The sequence below is a fragment of the Petromyzon marinus genome, unplaced genomic scaffold, assembly GCF_048934315.1.
Source record: "Petromyzon marinus isolate PM22_M1 ecotype Great Lakes invasive population unplaced genomic scaffold, UKy_Petmar_22M1.pri1.0 PM_G_Scaffold_48, whole genome shotgun sequence".
Taxonomy (NCBI): Eukaryota; Metazoa; Chordata; class Hyperoartia; order Petromyzontiformes; family Petromyzontidae; genus Petromyzon; species Petromyzon marinus.
Window position 1 is genome coordinate 1,562,461 of NW_027423000.1, and position 18,479 is coordinate 1,580,939.

At 44.1% G+C, this 18,479-nt stretch overlaps 1 protein-coding gene across 1 annotated transcript in view; it reads right to left on the reverse strand.

Moving 5' to 3' along the window:
* Positions 1-364: 364 nt before the first annotated feature.
* LOC142917391 (gap junction gamma-1 protein-like) overlaps positions 365-18,479 on the reverse strand; it is a 38,016-nt gene continuing 19,901 nt past the window's right edge. Inside the window, exons 2-4 of the mRNA XM_076062042.1 lie at positions 7,558-7,889; positions 5,642-6,106; positions 365-1,017 (exon numbers count right to left, since the gene is read on the reverse strand). Of these exons, the coding sequence (XP_075918157.1) occupies positions 813-1,017; positions 5,642-6,106; positions 7,558-7,859 (972 nt within the window). The 5' untranslated portion in view covers positions 7,860-7,889 and the 3' untranslated portion in view covers positions 365-812. The remainder of the gene's footprint in view (positions 1,018-5,641; positions 6,107-7,557; positions 7,890-18,479) is intronic.

Sequence of the window (18,479 nt, forward strand, 5' to 3'; positions counted from 1 at the left end):
TCAACACACCGGTGGGCTGAAGTAGTGAATTATTTGTCTTTTGTCAACGTGACACTTTTTTTGCTGATTGGCTGTGTCGGGTGGTGGAGGGTTACGACACATTTATAAATAAACGCGATCTAACCCAAAAACCTTTATTATGAACTGTGTCACCTGCCGTTCAGATTTGGCCACAGCTGTTCACAAACCGCATAGCCAGCATCTTAAACGCCTTTTGGTTTGACAAAATATAAATCGGAGCAGGCTGTTACGGTATAATAACGACGTGCCCGCTAAACTCAGGCCCTCTTATCCACCGATGAACGAGGAAGTTTAACAAAACAATGAAAACAGAAACTCACGCAAATTAAGAAGTAAGCTAAAGTAACAAAAATATTTGGGTTGCTTTAATCAAAACACACCTCCATATTGATTAAACACTCACGCAAACATTCCCCCCCCCGACTCGTGCATTTATACGTTGGCCGAATGCGAAAGCCACAATGCCACACAAAACGCGTTCTAAGGAGATTTGAACTCTCAACGCTCTGGGTTACAAACCCAGCGCCGAATCCCCCGAGCCACGAGGCTGGGTGCTGGCGTGCCCCCCGTGCCGTCGCGAGCGCGTTAGCGGGGTGCCCGCGCTCTGCCGCTCGAATCTTAAAAGCGCAAACGGTCGCCTCCGATTGAATCTTGACGGAAGAATGTCAAGAAAACCTCCAAAGTCGAGACGATCAAAACGGCGGCGTGGCATTGGGGGGCCGAGTAAATGGAACGTGGGATGGCAAAAAGCGATTTGAGCGATAACTACGCCCGAGAGTAAAACCATCCCGCTAAATCAAGACGTGCAGGTCGTGGGGCGCGTCCACGCCGTGGGAGGCGCCGCCAGCGGCCTGCTCGGGGGGCTCCTGGTGGGCCCTCGGCGTCGCCCCCAGCTCCGTCTGAAGCTCCTGCACCTCGTCACGGAGCTGCCACAATTCCGATGGTGACGTCGCTCTGGGCCCCGCCGTGGACTCCGGCTCGCCGGCATCTGCCACCCTAGAAACGAGTCGAATTTCAATAAGAGTATTTTCATTAACAAAAAATATATATACACTCTCCATGATAGAGGGTTTTTTGGTTATATCGCATGTATAGTGCAGTGTATAGTGTAGTATAAAGTGCAGTGTATAGTGTAATGTATAGTAGTATAAAGTGCAGTGTATAGTGTAGTGTATAGTAGTGTATAGTGTAGTGTATAGTGTAGTGTATAGCGTAGTGTATAGTAGTGTATAGTGCAGTGTATAGTGTAGTGTATAGTGCAGTGTATAGTGCAGTGTATAGTGTAGTGTATAGTGCAGTGTATAATGTAGTGTATAGTGCAGTGGATAGTAGTGTATAGTGTAGTGTATAGTGTACTGTAGTGTGTAGTGTAGTGTATAGCGTAGTGTATAGTGTAGTGTATAGTGTAGTGTATAGTGCAGTGCATAGTGTAGTGTATAGTGCAGTGGATAGTAGTGTATAGTGTAGTTTATAGTGTACTGTAGTGTGTAGTGTAGTGTATAGTGTAGTGTATAGTGTAGTGTATAGCGCAGAGTATAGTGCAGTGTATAGTGTATAGTGTAGTGAATAGTGCAGTGTATAGTGTAGTGTATAGTGCAGTGTATAGTGTAGTGTATAGTGCAGTGCATAGTGCGGTGGATAGTGCAGTGCATAGTGCAGTGTATAGTGCAGTGTATTGTAGTGTATAGTGTAGTGTATAGTGCAGTGTATAGTGCAGTGTATAGTGTAGTGTATAGTGCAGTGTATAGTGCAGTGTATAGTGCACACAACATCTATATACATATTCTTAGCTCTTTCGGTAAAGTCACGTTGAAGGGAAACAATAAAATAATAAAATATATATATAAAACAATAAAACCGGATTCCCACCACCATCCATCACAGAAGAATTCTCTCATCAAGACTCTGTAACATAGAGCCCAATGCATATCCGACCAGGAACACATAGTCAGTGAACTCAAGCACGTACACCAAGTTCTTAAGGCTAATGGTTACTCCGACTATACAATCCGCAAAGCTATCACTCAAACCATGAAGGACCCTCTTGAGGAGCCTTTCAAAACCACCACTTTACCCTACATTGCGGGGATCACAAAAAAGATCTCTAAAATCTTGAATAAACACAAGATCCAGGTCCGTTTCAACACATTACATAAAATCCGTGATCTGGTTCCGTCTGTAAAAGAAGTGATTCCGGACATACAGTACCCTGGTGTCTACAAACTAAGTTGCCTCTGTGGTAGTAGTTACATTGGAGAAACCAAACGCCACGTCTCGGACCGCATCCGTGAACACAAAGCAGACCTTAAACACCGTAGGACCAACACCTCGGCCGTGGCAGATCATTGTTATAATTCAGTAGGCTCACATGACATTGACTTTTCCAAGACAGAGGTTCTTTGTAAGCCATCTGGCTACCATGAGAGATTCGTTCATGAGGCTATCCACATATACAAGCACAGAGACAATTCCAACCGAGAAGATGGATTCTGGCTTAGCAATCATTGGAAAGATTTGATTAACCATTTCAGGTCTTAATTGATTGTTCACGCTTACAGTGGCTTTCAGACAGCATACATTAATTTTTCGTCTCCCCCCTCCTCTTTTCAGAACATAGATGGACTCGTCCTTCTAAATAAACTGCCAAATCGCTGCGCGTGGCGCTGACGTTTTTTAAAAATAAATAAACACACTGTAAAAAATAAATTAATTAATGCAAACCGACACACCTGATGACGACCGTTTGTGTTATGGTCGAAACGTCGTGAGAATTTTTATTGTTTTATATATTTTATTATTTTATTGTTTCCCTTCAACGTGACTTTACCGAAAGAGCTAAGAATATGAATTACTGCAGTCACGAAAGCTTTAAATCAAAATCTATATACATAGCTATCAACACATACACTACACACGCAACATCGATATACATAGCTATCAACACATATACTACACTATAAAATATACACAACATATATATAGCTATCAACACGTACACTACACTATACACTACAAACACAACATCTATATCCATAGCTATCAACACATACACTACATTGTACACTACACTATAAACTACACACAACATCTATATACATAGCTATCAACACATACACTACACTATACAGTATACACTACACACACAACAGCTATATACATAGCTATCAACACATACACTACGCTATACAGTATACACTACACACACAACATCTATATACATAGCTATCAACACATACACTATACACTACACGCAACATATATATAGCTATCAACACATACACTACATTATACACTACACTATACACTACACACAACATCTATATATATAGAGATCAACACATACACTACATTATACACTACACTATAAACTATACACAACATCTATATACATAGCTATCAACACATACACTACACTATACACTACACACAACATCTATACATAGCTATCAACACATACACTACACTATACACTACACTATAAATTACAAACATCTATATACATAGCTATCAACACATACACTACACTATAAACTACACACATCTATATACATCGCTATCAACACATACACTACACTATACATTACAAACACAACATCTATATACATAGCTATCAACACATACACTACACTATACACTACACTATAAACTACACACAACATATATACATAGCTATCAACACATACACTACATTATACACTACACTATACACTACACACAACATGTATATACATAGCTATCAACACATACACTACACTATACACTACACTATAAACTACACACAAAACATCTATATACATAGCTATCAACACATACACTACACTATACAATACACTATAAACTACACACAAAACATCTATATACATAGCTATCAACACATACACTACACTATACACTACACTATACACTACACACAACATCTATATATATAGCTATCAACACATACACTACACTATACACTACACTATAAACTACACACAAAACATCTATATACATAGCTATCAACACATACACTACACTATACACTACACTATAAACTACACACAAAACATCTATATACATAGCTATCAACACATACACTACACTATACACTACACTATGCACTACACACACAACATCTATATACATAGCTATCAACACATACACTACATTATACACTACACTATACACTACACACAACATCTATATACATAGCTATCAACACATACACTACACTATACACTACACTATAAACTACACACAACATATATACATAGCTATCAACACATACACTGCATTATACACTACACTATACACTACACACAACATCTATATACATAGCTATCAACACATACACTACACTATACACTACACTATACACATCTATATACATAGCTATCAACACATACACTACACTATACACTACACTATACACTACACAGACAACATCTATATACATAGCTATCAACACATACACTACACTAAACACTACACTATAAACTATACACAACATCTATATACATAGCTATCAACACATATACTACATTATACACTACACTATACATTACACACAACATCTATATATATAGCTATCAATACATACACTACACTATACACTACACTATAAACTACACACAACATATATACATAGCTATCAACACATACACTGCATTATACACTACACTATACACTACACACAACATCTATATACATAGCTATCAACACATACACTACACTATAAACTATACACATCTATATACATAGCTATCAACACATACACTACATTATACACTACACTATAAACTACACACATCTATATACATAGCTATCAACACATACACTACACTATACACTACACTATAAACTATACACAACATCTATATACATAGATATCAACACATACACTACACTATAAACTATACACAACATCTATATACATAGTTATCAACACATACACTACACCATACACTACACTATAAACTACACACAACATCTCTATACATAGCTATCAACACATACACTACACTATAAACTACACACATCATCTATATATATAGCGGTTGGGGAGCTGACGGAACCAATATTATTTCCCTTCCACGTGACTTTAGCGAAAGAACCAAAAATAAGAGACAGCTTTGTTTAGAGCCTAGTCTCAAACAGTGTTAGATGAGAGGACAATGCCACTACGAAGACATTGACAGCTCAGGGTGAGACACACGAGGCTCTAAAGAAAGCTGTCTCTGGTGTGGAACAATCAGTTTCAAAGACAATGCATCATCATCATCATCTCGTAGACTACCAGAGCATGTTTTTTTCTGTTTGCATGTTCATTACAAGTACCGTGTGTGTGGCCAATGCAGTGAGATGATTCCTTGCAAGAGGTTTACGTTTGGTGTTATCATGTTCACACAGCTGTTTTATTTCTAGAAAAGGGTCAAACATATTCTTATATTTTGTTACTGGCAAGGGAGGTCCCATGATGTTTTTTGCTGTTGTCATCATCGGCGAAACGGCACGGAAACTCGAATTGTCGGCGTAGTTGGGGTCACTCTCTGACACACAGCCGGCGAGTGTCGAGCCGGTAGCGACCCGGCACGTTTAGTTTACGTGACGCAATGCCAACCGCGCCGGCGAGGCCCCCCACCTGCTCCGTGGCCGGTGCCTCCCGCTCAGCGAGTCGTGGATGGCGCCCAGCCCCAGGTAGGCAATCTCGGACAGTTGGAGCAGGAGGCTGAGACCGGCGACTGCGTACATGACCAGAAGGAAGACGGTCTTCTCCGTGGGGCGCGACACAAAGCAGTCGACGCTATTCGGGCAGAGGTCACGGACGCACTTGAAGCGCGGGGCCACCTCCAAGCCATACATCAGGTACTGCCCCACCAGGAAGCCAACCTCGGCCAGCGTGCGGGCCAGCAGCTGGAGGGTGTAGGCCACCATCAGGCCGTCCGTCTTGATCCACCACCGCTCGTTGTGCTGCTTCCCCTTGCCATCTTCTTCACCCTCCACCTCCTCCACCTCCTCCTCCTCTTTCTCCGTGCATTCAACCACGCGGTCGGGGCCGCCGGCTCGCTTGGCTCGCTTGGTTTGTTCGTCTCGCTTGTACTCGATCCTACCACGACAGAGAGCGGCGGCGTTTAAGTTTCACCCCTCGGTGTGAAACGTCGCGAGCAAATGGAAATATGCGCTCGCTATGAAACGCGACATTACGACGAACAGCGACAGCTACGAGGCTGTCCGGGATTCCACTTTCACTTCTGATCGTCGCCTCTGAGAGACCACTTAAAGTGTCCGTGCCGGTGGCAATGATCTGAATCGGTCCTGGGCCTACCCTAGGTCGACTCAGCCTCGAATGAGTAGCTGATGCGATTTGTAAAAACTTTGCCAACTGGGGAGAAAAATGCAGCCCGGCGTGGCTTTGGCCATAGACCCCCCTCGTGTGCTTTGAGGCGCCGCTCACGAGCAGCGCTTATCCCGACAGCCTGTGAAGGCTACATGGGGGATTTTTGTCTTTGTGCGCATGTGGCCCCGTGCGCGTCCGCGTGTGTCTGTGTGTGCGTGGCCTTACCGTGCACGTAGCCTGGCACAAGCACCGTGGTGACGTCACCACCGCTTAGTGGCAAATGGCGGTTGTTGTTGTGGATGTCTGTGCGCTACAAGCAAGCCAGCATCGGGACTCGAGGTAAGTGAAAATATTTACCTTCCTTTATTTTACGCTTTATTTACTACTAGCGGGAAGCATCCGGCGTTGCCCGGGGGAAAAAAATATTGAAAAACTTATCAAAACTTAAAAACATAACATATACAAATAAAAAAATAAACGATGATCGTTACCTCATTCATAAAAAATTAAATAAAACCCAACGCGCGGCGGAAAAAAAACGTACGCTCGCGCGCCAAGATTCGATTCTTTAGATCGCGCAAAGGAATCGAAGGTTGTAGATTTCTTTAGAATCGGCCTATTCCCAATTACTCGATACCACGAAAGCTCACCAGATATCGATTCTCGTCACACTTCATCGTCATCCCCCCCCCCCCCCCAAAAAAAGTGTATTTTTATGTTTGCATGGTGTACAGTCTGGAAAGTACCCACATGGCAAATTTCAAGTGTGTTGCATGTCGGGAAGTACGCTAAACATTTCGAACAGACACACATATTCACAAAATTCCCTATAATAAATATAGATACACTACGCAATTATAATATCGCATGCAGATGTATTATATTTCTTACTGTTGAAGAGTTTAACAATGCTTCCCTTTTTGCTGTTGAACCGCAGCGTATTTCACGACGCTGACCGTGTGCGTGTTTAAACACAGCGCAGATTCGCTCTCCTGAAGTAAACTAGCCGTTCGGACGTACCGACGGGGGGGCTCGGGAACGGAACTCCATTCCTAAGTCAAGGGGAAACCTTGCCGGCCCTTTCACCGTTCAAACTCGTGACCAAATCGACGGCGCAGCCTAATTAAAAAACAAACTAAAACATTTCCAACTGCGGGCAGCCATTCAAATTTCCACCGTAGCTCCCCCGCTGTGAAAACTCCCTCCGGGGACCTCCGTACCTGGTGATGCGATGCACTGCAAAGCCGAGGTACAGGATGGTGGGCGTGGCGACCGCGATGCTCTGGAACACCCAGAAGCGGACGTGGGAGAGCGGTGCGAAGCTGTCGTAGCAGACGTTCTCGCAGCCGGGCTGCGCCGTGTTGCACGCGAAGCTGCCCTGCTCGTCGTAGTAGATGGACTCGCCGGCGACCGTCGTGAGAACGATGCGAAAGATGAGGAAGGTGGTGATCCACAGCTTGCTCAGGAAGGTGGAGTGCCGATCAACCTTCTCCAGCAGCTGCGTGAGGTAGCCCCAGCTCATCGTGGCCGCCGGTCAGATGCAGCAACGCCGCTGCGGGGAAATGTTCGCACGAGTTTGTACATGCACTACTCTACTTACAAACCTTCAACTTAAAGACTTTTAGAGATAATACAAAAATCTATCCCGTTTGTCCAGTTGCCCGTTTGGAATGAGAGTCGTAAGTTCAACCTCCACGCACAATAAATGGCAGTGGTGGCATCTACATCGACAGAACGTGAAGAACCATTGGCAACTACATCTGTAGAACGTGATGAACCAGTGGCATCTACATCTGCAGAACAAGAAGAACCAGTGGCGTCTAGATCTGCAGAACGTGTAGAACCAGTGGCATCTAGATCTGCAGAACATGAAGAACCAGTGGCATCTACATCTGCAGAACGCGAAGAACCAGTGGCATCTACATCTGCAGAACGTGAAGAACCAGTGGCATCTACATCTGCAGAACGTGAAGAACCAGTGCCGTCTACATCTACAGAACGTGAAGAACCAGTGGCATCTACATCTACAGAACGTGAAGAACCAGTGGCATCTACATCTTCAGAACACGAAGAACCAACGGCATCTACATCTGCAGAACGTGAATAACCAGTTACATCTACAGAACATGAAGAACCAGTGGCATCTACATCTACAGAACGTGAAGAACCAGTGGCATCTACAGAACGTGAAGAACCAGTGGCATCTACATCTACAGAACGTGAAGAATCAGTGGCATCTACATCTGCAGAACATGAATAACCAGATAACCAGTTGCATCTACATCTACAGAATGTGAAGAACCAGTGGCATCTACATCTACAGAATGTGAGGAACCAGTGGCATCTACATCTGCAGAATGCGAAGAACCAGTGGCATCTACATCTGCAGAACGTGAAGAACCAGTTGCATCTACATCTACAGAACGTGAAGAACCAGTGGCATCATAATCTGCAGAATGCGAAGAACCAGTGGCATCTACATCTGCAGAACGCGAAGAACCAGTGGCATCTACATCTGCAGAACGCAAAGAACCAGTGGCATCTACATCTACAGAATGTGAAGAACCAGTGGCATCTACATCTGCAGAATGCGAAGAACCAGTGGCATCTACATATACAGAACGTCAAGAACCAGTGAAATCTAGAGAACGCGAAGAACCAGTGGCATCTACATCTGCAGAACGTGAAGAACCAGTGGCATCTACATTTGCAGAACGGGAAGAACCAGTGGCATCATAATCTGCAGAACGCGATGAACCAGTGGCATGTACATCTGCAGAACGTGAAGAACCAGTGGCATCTACATCTACAGAACGTGAAGAACCAGTGGCATCTACATCTGCAGAACGTGAATAACAAGTTGCATCTACATCTACAGAACACGAAGAACCAGTGGGATCTACATCTGCAGAACGTGATGAATCAGTTGCATCTACATCTACAGAACGTGAAGAACCAGTGGCATCTAAATCTACAGAACACGAAGAACCAATGGCATCTACACCTGCAGAACGTGAAGAACCTGTTGCATCTACATCTACAGAACGTGAAGAACATGTTGCATCTACATCTACAGAACGTGAAGAAACCAGTGGCATCTACATCTACAAAACGTGAAGAACCAGTTGCATCTACATCTACAGAACATGAAGAACCAGTGGCATCTACATCTACAGAACGTGAAGAACCTGTTGCATCTACATCTGCAGAACGTGAAGAACCAGTTGCATCTACATCTGCAGAACATGAAGAACCAGTGGCATTTAAATATGCAGAACACGAAGAACCAGTGGCATCAACATCTACAGAACGTGAAGAATCAGTGGCATCTACATCTGCAGAACGTGAAGAACCTGTTGCATCTACATCTACAGAACGTGAAGAACCTGTTGCATCTACATCTACAGAACGTGAAGAAACCAGTGGCATCTACATCTACAGAACGTGGAGAAAAAGTTGCATCTACATCTACAGAACATGAAGAACCAGTGGCATCTACATCTGCAGAACGTGAAGAACCAGTTGCATCTACATCTGCAGAACGTGAAGAACCAGTTGCATCTACATCTGCAGAACATGAAGAACCAGTGGCATTTAAATCTGCGGAACACGAAGAACCAGTGGCATCTACATCTACAGAAAGTGAAGAACCAGTTGCATCTACATCTACAGAATGTGAAGAACCAGTGGCATCTACATCTACAGAATGTGAAGAACCAGTGGCATCTACATCTGCAGAATGCGAAGAACCAGTGGCATCTACATCTGCAGAACGTGAAGAACCAGTTGCATCTACATCTACAGAACGTGAAGAACCAGTGGCATCATAATCTGCAGAATGCGAAGAACCAGTGGCATCTACATCTGCAGAACGCGAAGAACCAGTGGCATCTACATCTGCAGAACGCAAAGAACCAGTGGTATCTACATCTGCAGAACGTGAAGAACCAGTGGCATCTACATCTGCAGAACGGGAAGAACCAGTGGCATCATAATGTGCAGAACGCGATGAACCAGTGGCATCTACATCTGCAGAACGTGAAGAACCAGTGGCATCTACATCTACAGAACATGAAGAACCAGTGGCATCTACATCTGCAGAACGTGAATAACCAGTTGCATCTACATCTACAGAACATGAAGAACCAGTGGCATCTACATCTACAGAACGTGAAGAACCAGTGGCATCTACAGAACGTGAAGAACCAGTGGCATCCACATCTACAGAACGTGAAGAATCAGTGGCATCTACATCTGCAGAACATGAAGAACCAGTTGCATCTACATCTACAGAACGTGAAGAACCAGTGGCATCTACATCTGCAGAACGTGAATAACCAGTTGCATCTACATCTACAGAACACGAAGAACCAGTGGGATCTACATCTGCAGAACGTGATGAATCAGTTGCATCTACATCTACAGAACGTGAAGAACCAGTGGCATCTAAATCTACAGAACACGAAGAACCAATGGCATCTACACCTGCAGAACGTGAAGAACCTGTTGCATCTACATCTACAGAACGTGAAGAACCTGTTGCATCTACATCTACAGAACGTGAAGAAACCAGTGGCATCTACCTCTACAGAACGTGAAGAACCAGTTGCATTTACATCTACAGAACATGAAGAACCAGTGGCATCTACATCTACAGAACGTGAAGAACCTGTTGCATCTACATCTGCAGAACGTGAAGAACCAGTTGCATCTACATCTGCAGAACATGAAGAACCAGTGGCATTTAAATATGCAGAACACGAAGAACCAGTGGCATCAACATCTACAGAACGTGAAGAATCAGTGGCATCTACATCTGCAGAACGTGAAGAACCTGTTGCATCTACATCTTCAGAACGTGGAGAAAAAGTTGCATCCACATCTACAGAACGTGAAGAACCAGTGGCATCTACATCTACAGAACATGAAGAACCAGTGGCATCTACATCTACAGAACGTGAAGAACCAGTTGCATCTACATCTGCAGAACGTGAAGAACCAGTTGCATCTACATCTGCAGAACATGAAGAACCAGTGGCATTTAAATATGCAGAACACGAAGAACCAGTGGCATCAACATCTACAGAACGTGAAGAATCAGTGGCATCTACATCTGCAGAACGTGAAGAACCTGTTGCATCTACATCTACAGGACGTGAAGAACCTGTTCCATCTACATCTACAGAACGTGAAGAAACCAGTGGCATCTACATCTACAGAACGTGGAGAAAAAGTTGCATCTACATCTACAGAACATGAAGAACCAGTGGCATCTACATCTGCAGAACGTGAAGAACCAGTTGCATCTACATCTGCAGAACGTGAAGAACCAGTTGCATCTACATCTGCAGAACATGAAGAACCAGTGGCATTTAAATCTGCGGAACACGAAGAACCAGTGGCATCTACATCTACAGAAAGTGAAGAACCAGTTGCATCTACATCTACAGAATGTGAAGAAACAGTGGCATCTACATCTACAGAATGTGAAGAACCAGTGGCATCTACATCTGCAGAATGCGAAGAACCAGTGGCATCTACATCTGCAGAACGTGAAGAACCAGTTGCATCTACATCTACAGAACGTGAAGAACCAGTGGCATCATAATCTGCAGAATGCGAAGAACCAGTGGCATCTACATCTGCAGAACGCGAAGAACCAGTGGCATCTACATCTGCAGAACGCAAAGAACCAGTGGTATCTACATCTGCAGAACGTGAAGAACCAGTGGCATCTACATCTGCAGAACGGGAAGAACCAGTGGCATCATAATCTGCAGAACGCGATGAACCAGTGGCATCTACATCTGCAGAACGTGAAGAACCAGTGGCATCTACATCTACAGAACATGAAGAACCAGTGGCATCTACATCTGCAGAACGTGAATAACCAGTTGCATTTACATCTACAGAACATGAAGAACCAGTGGCATCTACATCTACAGAACGTGAAGAACCAGTGGCATCTACAGAACGTGAAGAACCAGTGGCATCTACATCTACAGAACATGAAGAACCAGTTGCATCTACATCTACAGAACGTGAAGAACCAGTGGCATCTACATCTGCAGAACGTGAATAACCAGTTGCATCTACATCTACAGAACACGAAGAACCAGTGGGATCTACATCTGCAGAACGTGATGAATCAGTTGCATCTACATCTACAGAACGTGAAGAACCAGTGGCATCTAAATCTACAGAACACGAAGAACCAATGGCATCTACACCTGCAGAACGTGAAGAACCTGTTGCATCTACATCTACAGAACGTGAAGAACCTGTTGCATCTACATCTACAGAACGTGAAGAAACCAGTGGCATCTACATCTACAGAACGTGAAGAACCAGTTGCATCTACATCTACAGAACATGAAGAACCAGTGGCATCTACATCTACAGAACGTGAAGAACCTGTTGCATCTACATCTGCAGAACGTGAAGAACCAGTTGCATCTACATCTGCAGAACATGAAGAACCAGTGGCATTTAAATATGCAGAACACGAAGAACCAGTGGCATCAACATCTACAGAACGTGAAGAATCAGTGGCATCTACATCTGCAGAACGTGAAGAACCTGTTGCATCTACATCTACAGAACGTGGAGAAAAAGTTGCATCCACATCTACAGAACGTGAAGAACCAGTGGCATCTACATCTACAGAACATGAAGAACCAGTGGCATCTACATCTACAGAACGTGAAGAACCAGTTGCATCTACATCTGCAGAACGTGAAGAACCAGTTGCATCTACATCTGCAGAACATGAAGAACCAGTGGCATTTAAATATGCAGAACACGAAGAACCAGTGGCATCAACATCTACAGAACGTGAAGAATCAGTGGCATCTACATCTGCAGAACGTGAAGAACCTGTTGCATCTACATCTACAGGACGTGAAGAACCTGTTGCATCTACATCTAAAGAACGTGAAGAAACCAGTGGCATCTACATCTACAGAACGTGGAGAAAAAGTTGCATCTACATCTACAGAACATGAAGAACCAGTGGCATCTACATCTGCAGAACGTGAAGAACCAGTTGCATCTACATCTGCAGAACGTGAAGAACCAGTTGCATCTACATCTGCAGAACATGAAGAACCAGTGGCATTTAAATCTGCGGAACACGAAGAACCAGTGGCATCTACATCTACAGAAAGTGAAGAACCAGTTGCATCTACATCTACAGAATGTGAAGAACCAGTGGCATCTACATCTACAGAATGTGAAGAACCAGTGGCATCTACATCTGCAGAATGCGAAGAACCAGTGGCATCTACATCTGCAGAACGTGAAGAACCAGTTGCATCTACATCTACAGAACGTGAAGAACCAGTGGCATCATAATCTGCAGAATGCGAAGAGCCAGTGGCATCTACATCTGCAGAACGCGAAGAACCAGTGGCATCTACATCTGCAGAACGCAAAGAACCAGTGGCATCTACATCTGCAGAACGTGAAGAACCAGTGGCATCTACATCTGCAGAACGGGAAGAACCAGTGGCATCATAATCTGCAGAACGCGATGAACCAGTGGCATCTACATCTGCAGAACGTGAAGAACCAGTGGCATCTACATCTACAGAACATGAAGAACCAGTGGCATCTACATCTGCAGAACGTGAATAACCAGTTGCATCTACATCTACAGAACATGAAGAACCAGTGGCATCTACATCTACAGAACGTGAAGAACCAGTGGCATCTACAGAACGTGAAGAACCAGTGGCATCTACATCTACAGAACGTGAAGAATCAGTGGCATCTACATCTGCAGAACATGAAGAACCAGTTGCATCTACATCTACAGAACGTGAAGAACCAGTGGCATCTACATCTGCAGAACGTGAATAACCAGTTGCATCTACATCTACAGAACACGAAGAACCAGTGGGATCTACATCTGCAGAACGTGATGAATCAGTTGCATCTACATCTACAGAACGTGAAGAACCAGTGGCATCTAAATCTAAAGAACACGAAGAACCAATGGCATCTACACCTGCAGAACGTGAAGAACCTGTTGCATCTACATCTACAGAACGTGAAGAACCTGTTGCATCTACATCTACAGAACGTGAAGAAACCAGTGGCATCTACATCTACAGAACGTGAAAAACCAGTTGCATTTACATCTACAGAACATGAAGAACCAGTGGCATCTACATCTACAGAACGTGAAGAACCTGTTGCATCTACATCTGCAGAACGTGAAGAACCAGTTGCATCTACATCTGCAGAACATGAAGAACCAGTGGCATTTAAATATGCAGAACACGAAGAACCAGTGGCATCAACATCTACAGAACGTGAAGAATCAGTGGCATCTACATCTGCAGAACGTGAAGAACCTGTTGCATCTACATCTACAGAACGTGGAGAAAAAGTTGCATCTACATCTACAGAACGTGAAGAACCAGTGGCATCTACATCTACAGAACATGAAGAACCAGTGGCATCTACATCTACAGAACGTGAAGAACCAGTTGCATCTACATCTGCAGAACGTGAAGAACCAGTTGCATCTACATCTGCAGAACATGAAGAACCAGTGGCATTTAAATATGCAGAACACGAAGAACCAGTGGCATCAACATCTACAGAACGTGAAGAATCAGTGGCATCTACATCTGCAGAACGTGAAGAACCTGTTGCATCTACATCTACAGGACGTGAAGAACCTGTTGCATCTACATCTACAGAACGTGAAGAAACCAGTGGCATCTACATCTACAGAACGTGGAGAAAAAGTTGCATCTACATCTACAGAACATGAAGAACCAGTGGCATCTACATCTGCAGAACGTGAAGAACCAGTTGCATCTACATCTGCAGAACGTGAAGAACCAGTTGCATCTACATCTGCAGAACATGAAAAACCAGTGGCATTTAAATCTGCGGAACACGAAGAACCAGTGGCATCTACATCTACAGAAAGTGAAGAACCAGTTGCATCTACATCTACAGAATGTGAAGAACCAGTGGCATCTACATCTACAGAATGTGAAGAACCAGTGGCATCTACATCTGCAGAACGTGAAGAACCAGTTGCATCTACATCTACAGAACGTGAAGAACCAGTGGCATCATAATCTGCAGAATGCGAAGAGCCAGTGGCATCTACATCTGCAGAACGCGAAGAACCAGTGGCATCTACATCTGCAGAACGCAAAGAACCAGTGGCATCTACATCTGCAGAACGTGAAGAACCAGTGGCATCTACATCTGCAGAACGGGAAGAACCAGTGGCATCATAATCTGCAGAACGCGATGAACCAGTGGCATCTACATCTGCAGAACGTGAAGAACCAGTGGCATCTATATCTACAGAACATGAAGAACCAGTGGCATCTACATCTGCAGAACGTGAATAACCAGTTGCATCTACATCTACAGAACATGAAGAACCAGTGGCATCTACATCTACAGAACGTGAAGAACCAGTGGCATCTACAGAACGTGAAGAACCAGTGGCATCTACATCTACAGAACGTGAAGAATCAGTGGCATCTACATCTGCAGAACATGAAGAACCAGTTGCATCTACATCTACAGAACGTGAAGAACCAGTGGCATCTACATCTGCAGAACGTGAATAACCAGTTGCATCTACATCTACTGAACACGAAGAACCAGTGGGATCTACATCTGCAGAACGTGATGAATCAGTTGCATCTACATCTGCAGAACGTGAAGAACCAGTGGCATCTAAATCTACAGAACACGAAGAACCAATGGCATCTACACCTGCAGAACGTGAAGAACCTGTTGCATCTACATCTACAGAACGTGAAGAACCTGTTGCATCTACATCTACAGAACGTGAAGAAACCAGTGGCATCTACATCTACAGAACGTGAAGAACCAGTTGCATCTACATCTACAGAACATGAAGAAGCAGTGGCATCTACATCTGCAGAACGTGAAGAACCAGTGGCATCTACATCTGTAGAATATGAAGAACCAGTGGCATCTACATCTGCAGAACGTGAAGAACCAGTGGCATCTACATCTGCAGAACGTGAAGAACCAGCGGCATCTACATCTGCAGAACGTGAAGAACCAGTGGCATCTACATCTGCAGAACGTGAAGAACCAGTTGCATCTACATCTACAGAACATGAAGAACCAGTGGCATCTACATCTGCAGATCGTGAAGAACCAGTGGCATCTACATCTGTAGAACGTGAAGAACCAATGGCATCTACATCTGCAGAATGTGAAGAACTAGTGGCATCATCGTCTGCAGAATGCGAAGAACCAGTGACATCTACATATGCAGAACGTGAAGAACCAGTGGCATCTACATCTGCAGAACGCAAAGAACCAGTGGTATCTACGTCTACTGAACGTGAAGAACCAGTGGCATCTACATCTGATAAACGTGAAGAACCAGTTACATCTACATCTGCAGAACACGAAGAACCAGTGGCATCTACATCTACAGAACGTGAAGAACCAGTGGCATCTACATCTACAGAACGTGAAGAACCAGTTGCATCTACATCTGCAGAACATGAAGAACCAGTGGCATCTAAATCTGCAGAACACGAAGAACCAGTGGCATCTACATCTGCAGAACATGATGAACCAGTGGCATCTACATCTGCAGAACGTGAAGAACCAGTTGCATCTACATCTGCAGAACGTGAAGAACCAGTTGCATCTACATCTACAGAACGTGAAGAACCAGTGGCATCTACATCTGCAGAACGTGAAGAACCAGTGGCATCTACATCTACAGAACATGAAGAACCAGTGGCATCTACATCTGCAGAACGTGAAGAACAGTGGCATCTACATCTGCAGAACGTGAAGAACCAGTGGCATCTACATCTGCAGAACGCAAAGAACCAGTGGCATATACACCTGCAGAACGTGAAGAACCAGTGGCATCTAAATCTGCAGAAGATGAAGAACCAGTGGCATCTACATCTGCAGAAAACGAAGAACCAGTGGCATCTACATCTGCAGAACATGATGAACCAGTGGCATCTACATCTGCAGAACGTGAAGAACCAGTTGCATCTACATCTGCAGAACGTGAAGAACCAGTTGTATCGACATCTACAGAACGTGAAGAACCAGTGGCATCTACATCTGCAGAACGCAAAGAACCAGTGGTATCTACGTCTACTGAACGTGAAGAACCAGTGGCATCTACATCTGCAGAACGTGAAGAACCAGTTGAATCTACATCTACAGAACGTAAAGAACCAGTGGCATCTACATCTGCAGAACGTGAAGAACTAGTGGCATCTGCAGAACATGAAAAACCAGTGGCATCTACGTCTACTGAACGTGAAGAACCAATGGCATCTACATCTGCAGAACGTGAAGAACCAGTGGCATCTACATCTGCAGAACATGATGAACAGTGGCATCTACATCTGCAGAACGGGAAGAACCAGTGGCATCTACATCAACAGAACGTGAAGAACCAGTGGCATCAACATCTGCAGAACGTGAAGCACCAATGGCATCTACATCTCCAGAACGTGAAGAACCAGTGGCATCTAAATCTGCAGAACGTGAAGAACCAGTGGCATCTACATCTGTAGAAGGTGAAGAACCAATGGCATCTACATCTGCAGAATGTGAAGAACCAGTGGCATCTACATCTACAAAAAGTGAAGAACCATTGGCATCTACATCTGCAGAACGTGAAGAACCAGTGGCATCTACATCTGTAGAATATGAAGAACCAGTGGCATCTACATCTGCAGAACGTGAAGAACCAGTGGCATCTACATCTGCAGAACGTGAAGAACCAGCGGCATCTACATCTGCAGAACGTGAAGAACCAGTGGCATCTACATCTGCAGAACGTGAAGAACCAGTTGCATCTACATCTACAGAACATGAAGAACCAGTGGCATCTACATCTGCAGATCGTGAAGAACCAGTGGTATCTACATCTGTAGAACGTGAAGAACCAATGGCATCTACATCTGCAGAATGTGAAGAACCAGTGGCATCATCGTCTGCAGAATGCGAAGAACCAGTGACATCTACATATGCAGAACGTGAAGAACCAGTGGCATCTACATCTGCAGAACGCAAAGAACCAGTGGTATCTACGTCTACTGAACGTGAAGAACCAGTGGCATCTACATCTGATAAACGTGAAGAACCA